The 15,072-nt window shown below is 36.9% G+C and overlaps 1 protein-coding gene across 2 annotated transcripts in view; it reads left to right on the forward strand.

Annotated features, from left to right (window-relative positions):
- Positions 1 to 12,993, forward strand: part of AVL9 (AVL9 cell migration associated) — a 41,725-nt gene extending 28,732 nt beyond the window's left edge. The window contains exons 11-16 of one of the 2 annotated variants that reach the window (XM_082752902.1): positions 2,589 to 2,723; positions 3,451 to 3,685; positions 5,044 to 5,161; positions 6,152 to 6,205; positions 8,080 to 8,168; positions 9,255 to 12,993. In XM_082752902.1, coding sequence (XP_082609028.1) covers positions 2,589 to 2,723; positions 3,451 to 3,685; positions 5,044 to 5,161; positions 6,152 to 6,205; positions 8,080 to 8,168; positions 9,255 to 9,349 — 726 coding nt within the window. In that variant the 3' untranslated portion in view covers positions 9,350 to 12,993. The remainder of the gene's footprint in view (positions 1 to 2,588; positions 2,724 to 3,450; positions 3,686 to 5,043; positions 5,162 to 6,151; positions 6,206 to 8,079; positions 8,169 to 9,254) is intronic. The other variant, XM_082752903.1, reaches the window with a different exon arrangement.
- Positions 12,994 to 15,072: the final 2,079 nt, after the last annotated feature.

The following is a 15,072-nucleotide window of genomic DNA, read 5'->3' on the forward strand; positions in this document are numbered from 1 at the left end:
GCACACATGCACATACATTTCCCTTTCGTACATATACTTCTGTACTGTTTGCAGTTCTGTGTGATGGTAACCTCTAGACCCAGCATGGTTAATGAACGGTATCTATCAGTAACTGCTGTTTTCTTTTACTCTGAAGAATTGTTGATCTAATCTGAATGGGTCAAGATCAGAGCACTTAAGTATTTAAATACCTTAATCCAAACTAAGTTTCTGAAAGCTGTCTTAGCTCCCATCTAAGCCCGTTTTTCTTCTCTCATGTATATATATTTTTCCCCCCTGTCTTATATAACACTACCTGGTTGTCTGTGACTTTTTCCCCGTGCATAGTGCTGAGCTGCTCAGCTTCAAGCTTTTACTAAAAAATGCCTAACTGAACTCCACGTATCCCAGAGTTCCTGTACAGGCTTTGATGGGCATTGTTCAATAACAAGCAATGTATCTACCAGAGCTGGTTCTCTGTATAAAATGGAGAAAATGCCTCCCTTTTAAAGAAGGCTTTGTCAGCAAAAGAGGTGATATGATACCTTTTTTTTATTTTTTTTTTTTAATGTAATAACCCTTTAGGTGAGCACTTGCCCAGAAAGCAGAAGATTCAGATCTATTTCCTGGAGGTTGTGAGGTTCAAAGTGGCATTTCTTCCTTTGTAGATGCTTATTGCAGAATGTTGTATTTGACAATGATATTTGAGCTTCTTGAAATACCTTTCGTTGGAAAGAGTACACTAAATGGGTCCGAGTGAGCGGCTCAAACGTCATCTTCCCTGTCACTGTTAGAAATAGTTTTTTAGCACAGATGTACAGTCTGGTGTTTGTCTTCATGGTCTGTCTAATCAAAAGAATAGCCTGTAATTTGTATTTAGTTTAGGCCTGTTGAAGAACGAGATTGAAAGCAAGAATCAAATAATTGATAAAGAGGCCTAAGTGTGCAAACTTAGCTTGCTACTAAGCTCATAAAATGGAAAAGTAAATGACCTTAAAGAAGTTGTCGGTTTACCTTCTATTTCACAGAGGCACTTCTCATCTGAGTTCATTCAGAGTAATTCTGTTTAGAAGTGGCTCTAAAGAAGTCACAGAAGTGACTTCTGTTTAGAAGTGGCTCTACATCTCAAAATTACCAGAAAAATATGATTATAAGTTATAGTTTAACCACTTACTGAAACGCTTGAATCTGTTTTGGAGCTCTCATCTCATTCAAAACAAATTTGAATAGGAGGAAACTTTGCCAGATGATGCAATAACATATCCAAATGCACCAGAGCATAGGGAAAAATAGGTTGTGATACTTGTTTCTTCAGTAGCAGTTCTGTAAGAACTAAAACTCATTTCAATTTTTTTATTTAAAATAAAAAAAAAAAAAAGAACAAGGGCACAGAAATAAACATTGTTAGATCTACAGAGAAATGGGAGTTTGGGGAAATTACACTTGATCTTTAAAATAGTGACATTTTCAACACTTTGCTACTTACATATCCAACAATTAGCCCTTCCTTTACCAGCTTAAGCTGTGTTTTTCTGTTTTGTTTTTTTTTTTCTATTTAAGGTTGGTGATTCCATCTCAAAGCACTGTTGTTCCTTTGACACAGGCTGCTTTTGCTTTCAGCCAATAAGTGCTTGTCATCTGGAAAGCCATGCCTGTGTTCAATATGACAAAAGGGAATAGTGCTCCTTTCTTCCATATGTGTCCAATTACTATGCACTGTGTGATAAATAAAGTACATGTGCTCTTTGTTTCTCTCCAGTATGCCATTTGCTTTTCTGGGCTTCTGCTAGTGAATGAACTGTGGTGTGCTTTATGCAAATGAACAGCTGGAATTAGGCTTGAGTATTAGTCTTACTGTTATGCTGTTCCTATATTTAAAACTAAAATTACAATAAGTACTGCTGTTTCTCAGTGCTCATCAAATACCTTACCTCAAAGCCTTATGATACTCCTTTCAAAATGTGTTGCGGTTTTGTGTTGTTTTTTTTTTTGATTGGAGTGTGGGATGCTAGATTAATGTAAGCATGGAGTGTTTGAGGAGCACAGTGCATTGCTTTCTGTACTACTCTCTTTTAAAGCATGCATATGCTCATAAGAAAGTGATTGCTATCTCTAGAACTTGGAAATGTCCATCTACCAAATGTGGATATCAGTCCTGTATTTTTCTAGCTCTCCTGCATTGTAAACTTGAGGCAGGTCAAAAGACCTCATGGTGTGCAAATGGAGAGATGCATCTTCATCTCTGCTGACTCACTGTCTCTGAACTGCCCTGAGAACTCACTATTGATGCGTATTACTTATTCTGTTACCTTATAAACACTTGATTTTTGTGAATTCACATTGTATTTCAGTCCTGACGCTGGAAGGCAACACAACCTCTTGGAACTCCCAATTTATGTAGAATTTGGTTCTTTTGCTTTGCAGATAAAACACAGCAAAACAACAAATAACTGCAACTGAAATTGTAGTAACCAGAGTAACCAGTGTTGTTCATTCTGTGTGAAACGTGCTAACTTTTGGTAGGGACAAAACTCTGAATACAGTGTTTTGTTTTGTTTTTTAGAGGAGAGGGGGCTTATGTTAATCCTCTAACATCTCTGTTGCTTTAGGGATACCTTTGCTTGCCATACATGGCGCTGCAGCAGCATCATCTCCTGTCGGATGTAACAGTCCGCGGCTTTGTTGCGGGAGCCACCAACATCCTGTTCCGTCAGCAAAAACACCTGAGTGACGCAATTGTGGAAGTATGAATCTTTGCATTTGAACTTTGTGGACTGGAAGGGAGGGGAAAAAGAGGTTGCATTTTGAATGTATAGTTTTGGGTTCATCACTGAAATTTTTAATTACTTCTCCATGAAATAAATTCTTAAATGCAGAAGCGTATTCCGTTTGCATCAGTTTTTGGGGTAGGACAAAGCTTTAAGCTGTAATTAAGGTGTAATTTTACTTGTCATGTCACAAGCTTTTTCATCTTTTTCATGGCTTTGGATTAAGGTCTTCAAAAATGAGTGCTTTCAGCTGAGAAACATACAGTTGGAGAATAAAGCATGTTAATGATGACTTCCTCGTGATATAATTGACATGTTAAAAACAGTGTCTCAGAAAGCACTCTGTTCTAGTAAGCGTGTACAGCTATATAATCAGCCTAAGATAGCTACATATTGGTAGTGAACTTCATAAATTGAAGTGAAAGTCCAAAAGAGCCTCTTAGAAAACGCACTTGAACACCAATTTTCTCTTGCCAAATCCTTTCAAATGCGCAGCTTTTAACTCTGCCTGGTTGATGATGAGGTTCTGGTTGTGTCAGAGTAGTAGCTGACACTGAGAACTTTTCACTCAGGATTTCTTTTTGATATTTCTTGAGACTGTTGCATTCAGATTTAGGTAGCTGCTTGTCAGTAGCAATATGTAGTAGTACATTTGAGCAGTTTTATTTAGATGAATTTTTACCCTTGGAATTATTTCATACAGATAGAAGATGCTCATGTACAAATCCATGATCCAGAGCTCCGTAAGATCCTGAACCCTACAACGGCTGACCTAAGATTTGCAGATTACTTGGTGAAGCATGTAACTGAGAACAGAGATGATGTTTTCCTTGATGGCACTGGATGGGAAGGAGGAGATGAGTGGATCAGGGCTCAGTTCAGTGCTTATCTTCACGCGCTGCTTGCTGCTGTGCTGCAACCAGGTAGAACAGATGAGGGTGGGTGTAAAAAAGTGTTTGTTCTGTTGCCTTACATGTGTGGCCTGTCATTGGATCTTCCTCTGCCTAAAGTTTCATTTTATGCTACCTTTTTTTGGTTGTCCTTGTCTATCGTTGGTATTCCTTAACAAGCTTATTACTCATTCCTCACAGTCTTACAGACCTGTTTCTTCTCCAACTGTTTCTCCTTGATTTATTTAAGCTTTCATTATAAGTAGAAGTTCCTGAAACCCTGTATATGATGAGACTTTTACAGACTTGAGTGTCCTACACAGTTGTTTGAGACCTGAAGTTCAGTTTGGGGAATTAATTGGATTCAAGGAGGCATGAAGTTAAGTGTCTCTTTTTGGGAGGTTTTACTACTGTATCTCATCTCTTTTCCATTCCTGCTATGGTCTTAAGTAGGGATTCACTTAAGTGTCAGCTAGGGGTTTTACCAGCTTGTGTTTTCTGGAGCTCAACGTTTTTTGCCTTAACTCAGAGGGAGTACTCTGGGTTGCAGCCTTTTGTGCATGAATGCAGCCAAAAGAATCAGTGGCTTATTTGTGGAAGTTTGCCAACCACTAAACCCTCTTAACTTCAGCCTCTTTATGATTATTCTCCTTTCACACCAATAAAGTAACTCAGTGTCTGTTCTGTGGTGTTTCTGAGAAGCAATGAGATCAAAACTGTGATTTTTGAAGTCTCGAAGATGAAAAGTTCTTTGTCTGACAACATTAATATTTTAAGATGATTAGTAGTTTGATAATGAAATGTCAGGCTTTTCATGAAATTCATGCTACTTCACTGTCTGGTTCTAAAATGATTTCCCACAATCTTCTGTATTTTAAATGGGTTGTTATTATAAGTTGATTCCACAGTAGCTCATACTGTGGTTTTGGAGTGGATTTGAAATTTACTTTATTTGAATGAGCATTAACATAGTACAGCAAATCCTAGTGTATCTGACCAAAATCAATGTAAATGATGTTTTTGTTCTCAGTTACTGTGTGGCCTTTCTCTGCCCTTCCTGTCTTTGCCCAGAGAGCAAGTCAAGAGGTCTATGTTAGTGTGACTTTCTTTTTCCACTTGAGCTCTTCACTTAGAACTTTACAAATGAATTAAAAAAAAAAAAAAAAAAAAAAAAAAAAAAAAGCTTTTCTTATTTTTAAGTGTTTTGTTTTGTCTTGGCTTTTTGTATTTGGGACACTTTAAAATAATAAATTTTTTTGAAATGTCAGGTTTCTAGTACTAACATTTGACTTTGATTTGATGAGAGTCTGGAAAATTTCAGTTTTTCTTTAAAATGCAAGTCATTTTTCTTGTATTATATCTGTAATGAATTGCTACAAGTTCACATCTTTATTTTAATTTCTCAGACAACGAGAAGACGTTGTCAGACTTTGGAACACCATTTGTAGTAGCCTGGAAAAATACTCACAACTACAGAGTATGGAATAGCAATAAGCATCCAGCTCTTGCAGAAGTAAATTCTAGGTAAGGAACGGATTTTTGGCACTTCATATGGAATGCTCCACTTATGAGCAGCTATGCACACACCATTCTGTAGGATTAGTGCCCCTCTAGCTCCTATTATAAAGCCTTGAGGGTGCAAATTTAGGATCCCATGCAGTAAAGAATCTGTGAGCACAGAAATACTCTTCACTGAAGATTTCTGTTCTTCAATACCTTACTTTAATTCTGGGATATAAAATTATGAAGAAAACTATATCCAGAGTCAGAACTGAAACTTGTTCAAGTCAATTGATGGCTGTCCTGAGCTGTAGAGAGTTTGTTATTCCTCAGAATTGCCCTCAGATGTTTCTCCTTTCCATTAGTTGCTTCCAGGTACACAAAGAATAGCTGTGTCTGGGGTGGAGGGGAGCTGGCTGAGTTATGCTGCATCTGCTGTAGTTTGAGTTGTTTTAAGTGCATTTTTGTTCCTAGATTAGATGATGCCAGGCTTGTTAATACTATAGGATGTGCATGTGTTTTGTTTAGCACACGCTTGTACCGTATTGCAGGGAGTTTTGCTAGCTTTTGTTCTTGCTTTGGCAGCTGCTGTTGTCTGAAGAAGGCTGTTGTTCTTCAGACTTGCAAAGCTCTTTTGGTCTACTTAAGGGTTTTTGTTTTGTTTTCTTGGCATGCTTTGTCTTGTTAGGAGAAGGTGTCTCTGCCTTAGTGTGAAGAGAAGGTTCATAATATCTGATATGTAAATGGAAGGCACCTTACATGTTAGTTCATAAGAAACCTGAGACCAAATAGTATGACCTAGCTTTCTATGAAGTGATACAATGCTGTGCCTACAGTAAGGGGACTTTTTTTATTTATTTATTGTAAACTATGAAGAGGAATATAACAAGGAATTGAAGTTGTTGTGATGCGGATTAATAGTGGAAATTTATTTAATGGAAAATTAATTTAATGCTTTTAATGTGTGGAAAAGTATTTAATGCTTTTTCTCATTTTTTTTTTCTCCTCTTCTAGCCACCCATTCCAGGGACAATACTCTGTATCAGATGTTAAGTTAAGATTGTCACAGTACGTATATAGTAGCTTATGTGTTTTTTGTCTAATATTAATAACTGCACAACTGTTGCTATCATGAACTAAACAAAATAATGGTTTAAATCAGCCATGTGCATGAAACTGTATTCAAGGTTCTGCAAAAATGTCATATCTAAAGATGGACAGTTTGTCTGAAATAGAGAAAAACAGTGCTCATACACTATTTTGTGCTGGACTTAATGTAATAGAGGTCTGATTTTTGTATTACAATTATAAGTCCTTGGTGTTTTAATAGCTTTAGTTTACAATTTAAAAATAAGCCTTCATTGCTGCTTTCCTATATGTTGTCTTTAGGTTCAGTTATTTGGAGAAAATGTTTTTTTTAATCATATATAAGACTGTTCAGTTTCTTCAAGATAAAAGTTTAAAATGAGTTTTACACAACCTCTTATTGCACCAAATTAATCTGAACTTTGAGGTGGTGTTAGCTCTTGCTGTCTAAAACTCAGTAGTGCTTGTTATTTCTGTAGCAGTTTGGCTCCAACAAAAGTCTCAGTCTTGCAGTTAACTATCTCTTATTTATGCACCAAGCAAGACAGAGAGCAAGTTTTCTCACTTAACTATGTTGACCACAAAACATCAGAGACTTGTTCTGTAAGACATCTGCAAATCAGCAGTGCATACATGCTGCTAATTCTGCACCTGTCTTGACCATAGACTATTACTTTCAGTATACTGTGAGGAGACCTAAACCAAACGCTAACATAGAGCAACAGCACAAGCAATAAAAAGGGTTCAGACTTCAGCCCAACAAATCTTCCTGTTGCTTTTGTTGGCTAGTGGCAGATGAAATTTCTGTGATGATAATTGAGAATTGCAAACGAATCAAGATTTGTAACAAGAAAATTGCCTTCAATAAGCTGTCTGCTGATAGCAGCTCTTACTTGTAATGACTGGTCTGTGTAGAAAGACCTGAAAAATCTGAAAGGTGTAGAAGCATCTACAATCTTTGACATGCCCTAATTTTGTTTTTGAAAGGAGAGACTCCTCTACTATTCTGAGTAGTCTTAAGTGAGTGTAAAAGGTTCTGTAGTTCGTAATTTCTCTAGTTATAAAACATATTTTAAAATAATATATTTTGCAAATTGAGTCTAAGCTTGTTCTTGATCTACTCTGTTCTTTCTGCTTTTTTCATTTACACTGAAGGTTTTGAAAGTATTCAAGTTAATAAAACAAAGTTGTGAATAGGGACAAGAATGTAACAACACAGTACGTCACTAAGTTCAACATAAATAAGTTTGCAAAGTCTGAAATGCGGACTTGAATGTTATGATTTAAGCAAATTTTATTTTCAAGTCATCGCACTCATGCAATGGAACTGATTGCTTTTGTGCTCTCCTTTCCAAGTGTCTTTATCCTTTCATAGTGTCTTTATTCTTTTCACGTTTTTAATCAAATGTTTGAGAGTGAACTAGACTTCATCAAAAATTTGATGTTAGGGCAAGATACAAAGTACATTCTACATGGAAAAAAGAATAACAATTGTTCAGTAACACTATTTTGTTTGAAGCTAATAGTTAGGGCTAGAACTTTACAAAGCAGGATTTTCAGTAGTTTTGGAATGTGGAACAAATATGTATTTTGGTAAACGGTAGGAAAGATACTAGCACGTTCTGTAAAAATGAAATGTTGGGTATTTTGATTCCTGTCTTGCTGGCTGTGTCTCATCTTCCTCAGAGAAGCTTGCCCAACTGGGTAAGATGTATGCAACCTATACAGGAATTATGGACTTGATACTGCTATATAGATCTGTGTGTGTATAGATAGTTATTTTAACTATACACATCATGTATGTACACCTGGAATTAATGTCAGTTGACTAAGTCTTCAGTATCTCTCTTGTTTAGCTCTGTGCAAAACAGTGAACGTGGAAAGAAGATTGGAAACGTGATGGTTTCCACTAGCCGAAATGTTGTGCAAACAGGAAAAGCTGTAGGTAAGAAACTTATTTTGAACCAGCTTGGATCTAAAAACATGAAACTGCAACAGGGGAAGTTCAGCCTGGATGTTAAAAAAAAGTTTCTTCACTGAGAGGGTGGTTGGGAGCTGCAACAGGCTCCCTAGGGAAGTGGTCATAGCAGCAAGCCTGCTGGAGTTCAAGAAGCAATTGGACAACACTTAGACATGGGGTTTGATTTTGGGGTGGTCCTATGTGGAGCCAGGAGTTGGACTTGATGATCCTTGTGGCTCCCTTCCAGCTGAGGAGATTTTATGATTCTAGTTCGTTTTTTAAAGAAGCATCCTATATCTCAGTTTTATTTCCTTTTAAGCCAAGTGTACTTTATAATGTACATACAAAACAGAGCAACATTTTGAGGGCCAAAGGTGCTGACAGGGGCCCTGTATATTGCATAATAGTAGGAAGAGAAGCAGCTAGGCCAAAAAAAATAGTGTTAATTCCTCCTCCAGCATGGGCTGGAGATGGACATAGGAAGAGAGATGTTCAGGTAAAAGCTTTTTATGTAATGTAGGAGTGCTTAGACCACAACACTATCTTCTGCATTGAGCTGTTCTCACTTTTATATCACTTTGAAACTATACAGGGCTGACTGAACTCCTAGGAATAACTTGTGGCAGTTTCTGCAGGTTTTTGCAATAGGCTGTAATTTTCTGGGAAGGTATTTGTTGCGCTTGAATAGGGGCACCTTCATCACGTTATCTTCCAGTGGAAGAAAACGTGAGTTCGCCAGTGGGAGAGATAAGAGTGCTATAGTTGTTCTATAGTTGCTTTGCCAAAAGTTGTTCAGCCTGTTGTTTTTTTTCACTCCATTGATGTCTTGCTACTTTCTTTGCTGCGTTCTCTGGCAAGGAGAGCTTTTCAGTTAGTATGTCTAGCAAGCCGTCCAGGGCAAAGGACAATGGAGGCCATTTCTGCTGAGCTAGTGCACTGAAGTTCTTTGAATGTTTTCTGACACATAATTTGAGTTTGGGTTTTAAATTCCAAATTGGAGAACTGGTTGTTTGGTGCATTTAATTATTTATTTATTTGACTATGAACCCTTTCTTCTGTTTTACAACGCAGGTCAGTCGGTTGGAGGAGCCTTCACAAGTGCAAAGTCAGCCATGTCATCATGGTTTTCCACTTTTACACAGTCAACCCAAAGCCTTGGTGACTAGGTGATTGTTTTGCACAGTGCTGCTGAATGTTTCAGGTGCAATGGTTTCTCTGAGCTGTAAACAGACTGCTCCAAAACATAGGAGTGGAGACTAACTATCCAGGACCAAAACAAGGCACATGTTGCTTGCAAGCAGATGTGGAATGTTATCATTCACTTTCACTAGAAGTATAGAATGGTGAGTGTCTGCATACGATGGGATGGCATTTGCTGTGTATTGGTTGTGTTTAAAATGACTACTTTTCTTTAAATCTGAGCCTTTATAAAGATATTAGCAAACAGGGCTTGTTGCAAGCCAAATGTGTTTGACTTTAGATTTGTACATTTTCTTGGATGTTGAAGATATTTATGTAAAGTAGTTATATTTTTCAATCCAAGTAGCCCAATGTTTGTGAACTCTTATAAATAAGCAGAGTATGATTACTGATTCATCTTCAGGTTGGTTTAGAGGATGTCTGCAAAAAGTATAGGTGCAGAAGCCTTTAAAGGGTTCAAAGCTAGGTAGCACTTTTTTGGTCCCGCCTACAAACTGGAATCAGCCGGATGCAGAGGAAGACTGTGGCTGACTAAAGGGTGTTTCTCCTTTCTCATCTGTAGCCATACACATTAATCTGTCTCCAGCTCTCTTTGTGTCTGCAAATCTGTACAACAATTGTAAAATCAGTATTTTCCTGATGTTATGTGGTGGGCCTTCATAACTTTGCTTATGTATTGGCTGTGTTTTACCCTGGGGTATGAACCGGATTCCAGTTGGAGAGATCTCTTCAAGAAAAGTATTAGAAAACAATTGGCCAAAATTGGGATTGAACCGTAGAGCAAGACCTCACAAAACTGTTAGGATATAATTAACACCATTAATGCAATTACATGCATATGAATACAAAGTATTAAAATTACTTAAACTAGCACAGTAGCAAACTCTGCATATTTTTTTGTTGCCAGTAAAGTTATGAAGACTCTTCCAAACAAAAATCAACTATACAGATTTTTCTTTGTCTGCTCAGGGAATGTTCTATTTGGATAACTACTTTTTTCATAAGGAAAGAAACACCAGAACTGAGGGAGCAACTGAAACAGCTCAGTTCTTATCCTTGAATGAAAGAATATAATAGTTTATTTGAAAAGATGTGGTATAATGCTGTATTTCATATGGAATGTGCACGTGGTGTCTTCTGTATGCAAACATATTCCACATCCTACATTTTGTGCTCCCGAGACAGATTATTTCCTGTTCCTTGCAACATGAATGTGTCTATGCCTTCTAACATCCCCACGTGATAGCTGTTAACATTTCCTACATTACATCATCAAGTATTCCAACCTTCCAGTATTGGAAGGCTCTCTGTTTATTCCCTCATCAGTATTTATTAGTGTTCTGCAATTTTCTTTTCCAGGGCCAAGATTTCAAGTCAAAGTTATTTCTTCTATTCCTCAAATAAAATAGCCGTACAAGAGATAAATAAATAAGAAGGTTCTAATGTAATTTCTTTTAAGAAGTTCTTATTTCTTCAGGTGCATTTGAAAAGCTAATAGGAAAGTCAAACTTGCATCACATAGTTCCATCTCCAACAATGTAAATTTCAGTTTTAGTGCTTCAAATAGTGATTCAAAAAGACAAGATCTTTTTTAAAGTGTTAATTAATTTTTTCCAGGACAAGCTAGATAGAACAGCCATGGAAAACCTGAAAGTACACAGCTGATTTGAGTAGCTTCATTTGAAAAGGGCAAAAAGTACACCTAAAGCTCTACTTAATCTACTGCTTCTGACATAAAAGTAAAAGTATCTGCAGAACCTTATATATTGCTCCTGGTCTGTGTATATGTATATCTCCTAAAATTTCTGATATTCTTCTCTGTTCTATTCCACAACTCTGTAATAGTCAATTATATCTTTTTAAAGATTAAGAAATACTTGTAGGAAGACCTCTGGTGCAATAAGACTAGGGATGTGGTTATTCACAATGATTCTAGAGCTTTCTGATTCAGCTTGCAGACAAGAAAATAATCACTTGCTGTTACGAAATCGCTATCGTTACCTGTTGTCTGGGTTTTAAGTGGTCAGGCTTCATGTTGTAGTGAAGACTGAATATGATCTGAAACATTTAAGCACCTACAAAATTAACTTCAGCAACTTAATTTAAACTTAGGAGCTCACGGTAGGGCCAGACAAGTGGTTAACACATGTACAAGTTATAGAAACAGGACCTTACTGGGTCCTTTTTAATAGCCTTGCCTCTGTCACCTCTTCACCTCAGCTGTTCTGTAGAATTCTCCTTTGCCCCAGATTTGTACAGCTGATTTGTTAGTTCTCTGCATTTCCCTCACTCCCACAAACTCCCTTGCTGATCCAGGGAGTGGATCTGAGTGGCTTTTTTTTCTTTTTCCATTTTTGATTAATCTGAGGAAAGGCAGAATGAGGTGCCCTCTGCATTGCAAAGCTGATGGCTGCTTGCTGCTCTGTGTAGGGCCAGTACTACAATGCTTCACCATTCTCTTATGGATAGTAAAGAAGATTTGACAGATCTCTTTCCCCATCTGTGGAGTCAAAACATGCAACTTGATCAAAAGTATTTTCCTTTATGTTTCACCACAAGGTTGGAATAAGAAACCTGTATTCATTTTTACATTTTAAGAATCACCGTCCTGCTAGCAAGTTGGACAGTGATTTAAACTCATGCAGTGGGTAGAGATGAAACGATCATCATAATAAGTTGTCTTCATTAATGTGTATGCTTGCTCTTTGACATTTGCTTAAACTTGCTTTTGGTCTGTAGGAGGGATAGCAGCTACTGAGTTTCATCTGAATTCACGTAGTCATCTTTATTTAATGGTTGTGACCTCTTCAGGTAAATCCAGTATGAATGCAAGTTACTTTCTTCCCCTCTGTTTTAAAATTTCCAATACAAGTATTATTACTTTTTCAAAGGGATTTAAGCAGCCAACTTTCATTTCAAAGACATCTGTTTCTGCACAGCAAGAAGTACAAAGTACTAAAGGTGGCAGCGCCTCTTGTGAGTAAACCATGAAGGCATTGTTACATCTCAGCCATAATGTTATGTTGCAAAGGTAATTCTGATCATTAATGTACAGTGTGAACTGATTTACAGATAATACGATAATACTTTTCTCAGCTTTCTGGCGTCAAAGCATCAACCTCCACTGTTTGTAGGTACCAACATTTGAGGAACTTCCTGTTGAGTATACACAGCTACAAGTCCCCAAAATAACACAAAATTAAGTATAATTGACCTAATACTTCATTTGACTAAGACGTTCAGCATTTTTCATTGTTGTCATGTCATAACCTTAATTCATGTGCATATCTGACAGCTTTTTCCTCAAATGTAGCAATGTAATAATCATTTTTAGATCACTCTCCCAGTACATTGCATTTGTTTGACTTTGTACATCTGTTTTAAGCACCTTTGTAATTAAATTTAATATTTTGTTGAAACAAGCTTCTTACTTCCATAAAAATTATTACTAAGCAGAGAAGCGAATGTGGCTGTATTTAATTGTAAAAATGGAGGTGTGAATGCAGTTTTTAAACATAGAAACTGTTACTTGATAATTGAAAATACAAGTAATGTATTTGATTTTCCTTGTGCTGCTTGAAAATAAATACACCCAGCCTATTTAAAGCTCTGTCTGTTCGAAAAGCTATATTAATTTGAGCAGTTAATCCCATTAGAAGACACTAGCAGGCATGTGTTTTTGGTATTGATAGCTGCTTGTAAGACACTATCAGTCTTTTTGAACCTTGTCTTGTACTTAAACTGATTATGGAAGTTGCTTTTGCAAATTTGGGGTGAGACTATCGTCTAGTGTGAAGTTTTATTCCCTTCTGGGTTCTGCTTGTTGTGAATCAAGTTAAAGTCTTTAGTAGGTCGCCGGCATCTCTCACACCAGTAAGAACTTTAGGTAGGACTGTAAAATTTTAAACTGGGTTTAGTTTCAAAATAATGCATAGTTGACGTGGATTGCAGTATCTAGTCAAAACCAGGATGCTGAATAAATTAATTGCTGTACGTTCATCTCTCTGCAATCGTCAGGTATTCGTTGAAGGTTTATCTTAGAGCTTGAAAACTTCTACCGGAACTACCAAATCATGGTTGGCTAGGCACAGGGGCAAATTACTGGTTGCAGTAGGAGGAAACTAATGGCCTTGAAGAACACTTAGTAGACAAAGCATATGTCTGAAAAAATGTTGTAATTCTCTAAAACTGTTTATAAATAAATCTGACCATATGCAAGTAGTTGTTCAAAGACAGCAAAAAATAAACTCACATCATGTTTACGCAGTGCAATTGTACTTCATTTAGTTATTACTAGAAAGCATTAGGAAGAGCCTTTATAAAAGGTGGAAACATTACCTTATAGTAATGCAGTTAAAGATTTATGAAGAATTCCTTCACCGTTTTTACTTTTTAATACTGTAGTAGAGGAGAGGTGGAAGGAGGTGCAGAGCTTTAATTGTGTGATGTTTCTGTTCTTGACGCTGTTCTTTATCACACACTAGAAGTACCATTTAGGTTTATATATAATACATTTGGAGATGGATCACTTCTGTTAGGGTCAGTGAAGTGGTAAACTTGCTCTCCTTATTTTGTTCCCCGTAAGGAGACACAATGCATGTGTGTGACATCTGCACAGACAGCTAGACTTCCAAGTCTTACTACAGCCAAGATTAAGCTATCTTGTTGAGTCCTTTATTTCTGTAAGGTTTCAAAGTTCCCTAATTATAGACAATTGATAGATTTTTGTTGTTGTTATGTAGCCTAAATTTACTAATATTGATGAAAGCATAATTACTCTTTTCCTCAGTAGTAGCAAAGAACTACAGAATCATAGAATATCCTAAATTAGAAGGGACCCACAAGGATCATCGAGTACAAACACCTACAAAATCCTCTTTTCTTGTCTTTTTCTAGATCACTGAGGAGGTAGGAGTGGTTTCTAGATGAGGTGAACATTAAGAAAATCAAGAACGTTTAGACTGAATGAACGCTTACCTAATGTGAAGGCAGATACAGAGTTGTTTTCTTGTCATAAGAACCTTGTGGGGATAGTACCACTTGATACTACCGGAAACAGATGGAAAATACCTAAGAAGCAAACCCAGTTGCTCTCTTATCTCTAAATTCAAAGACTTTACAAAATGCACACAGAAACACGGTGCAGGACTTGAAAAGCAGAGGTGTATCAGGAAGTGGCAGAAAAGGCTGAGGTGAATGTCTAATACCAGATGTGGTTATAGACCTTTGCTGCTCTTGATAAATTGCATATATGAGTTTTGTAATGCTGTGCCCCAAAAAATAAGTATGTCTGCTTAAATGGTGGAAATCCTTTCTCAATTTTTTCCCTTTGATAAGAACACGTGCTCAGAATTAAATTAGCTAGCAATACCTCCTGCGCTTCCTAAATAAAATTTCAGCATGAAGATTTAGCTTGATGTCTAGCATTTATTTTGAATTGGCTAGAATATCTACATTACATCACTATCTTTTTAGCACTTTTAAAAAATTTTTGTCCTGCTTTCTGGATCTTGACGCATAGTGATGCATTAGAGGTGCCAAGGAATGCATGTCTGTATTCAGTACACTGTTTAACATTTTAGGGAATTAAGTCACTTAATGCTTCAGGTGAGCAGTCATACTCCAGCAATGGTGTATCTACAGCGCTTGGACAGCTTTGCTGCACCAACAGAAAGGTTTAGTTTAAGGG

The sequence above is a fragment of the Aythya marila genome (assembly GCF_965140915.1).
Source record: "Aythya marila genome assembly, chromosome: 2".
NCBI classification, from domain to species: domain Eukaryota; kingdom Metazoa; phylum Chordata; class Aves; order Anseriformes; family Anatidae; genus Aythya; species Aythya marila.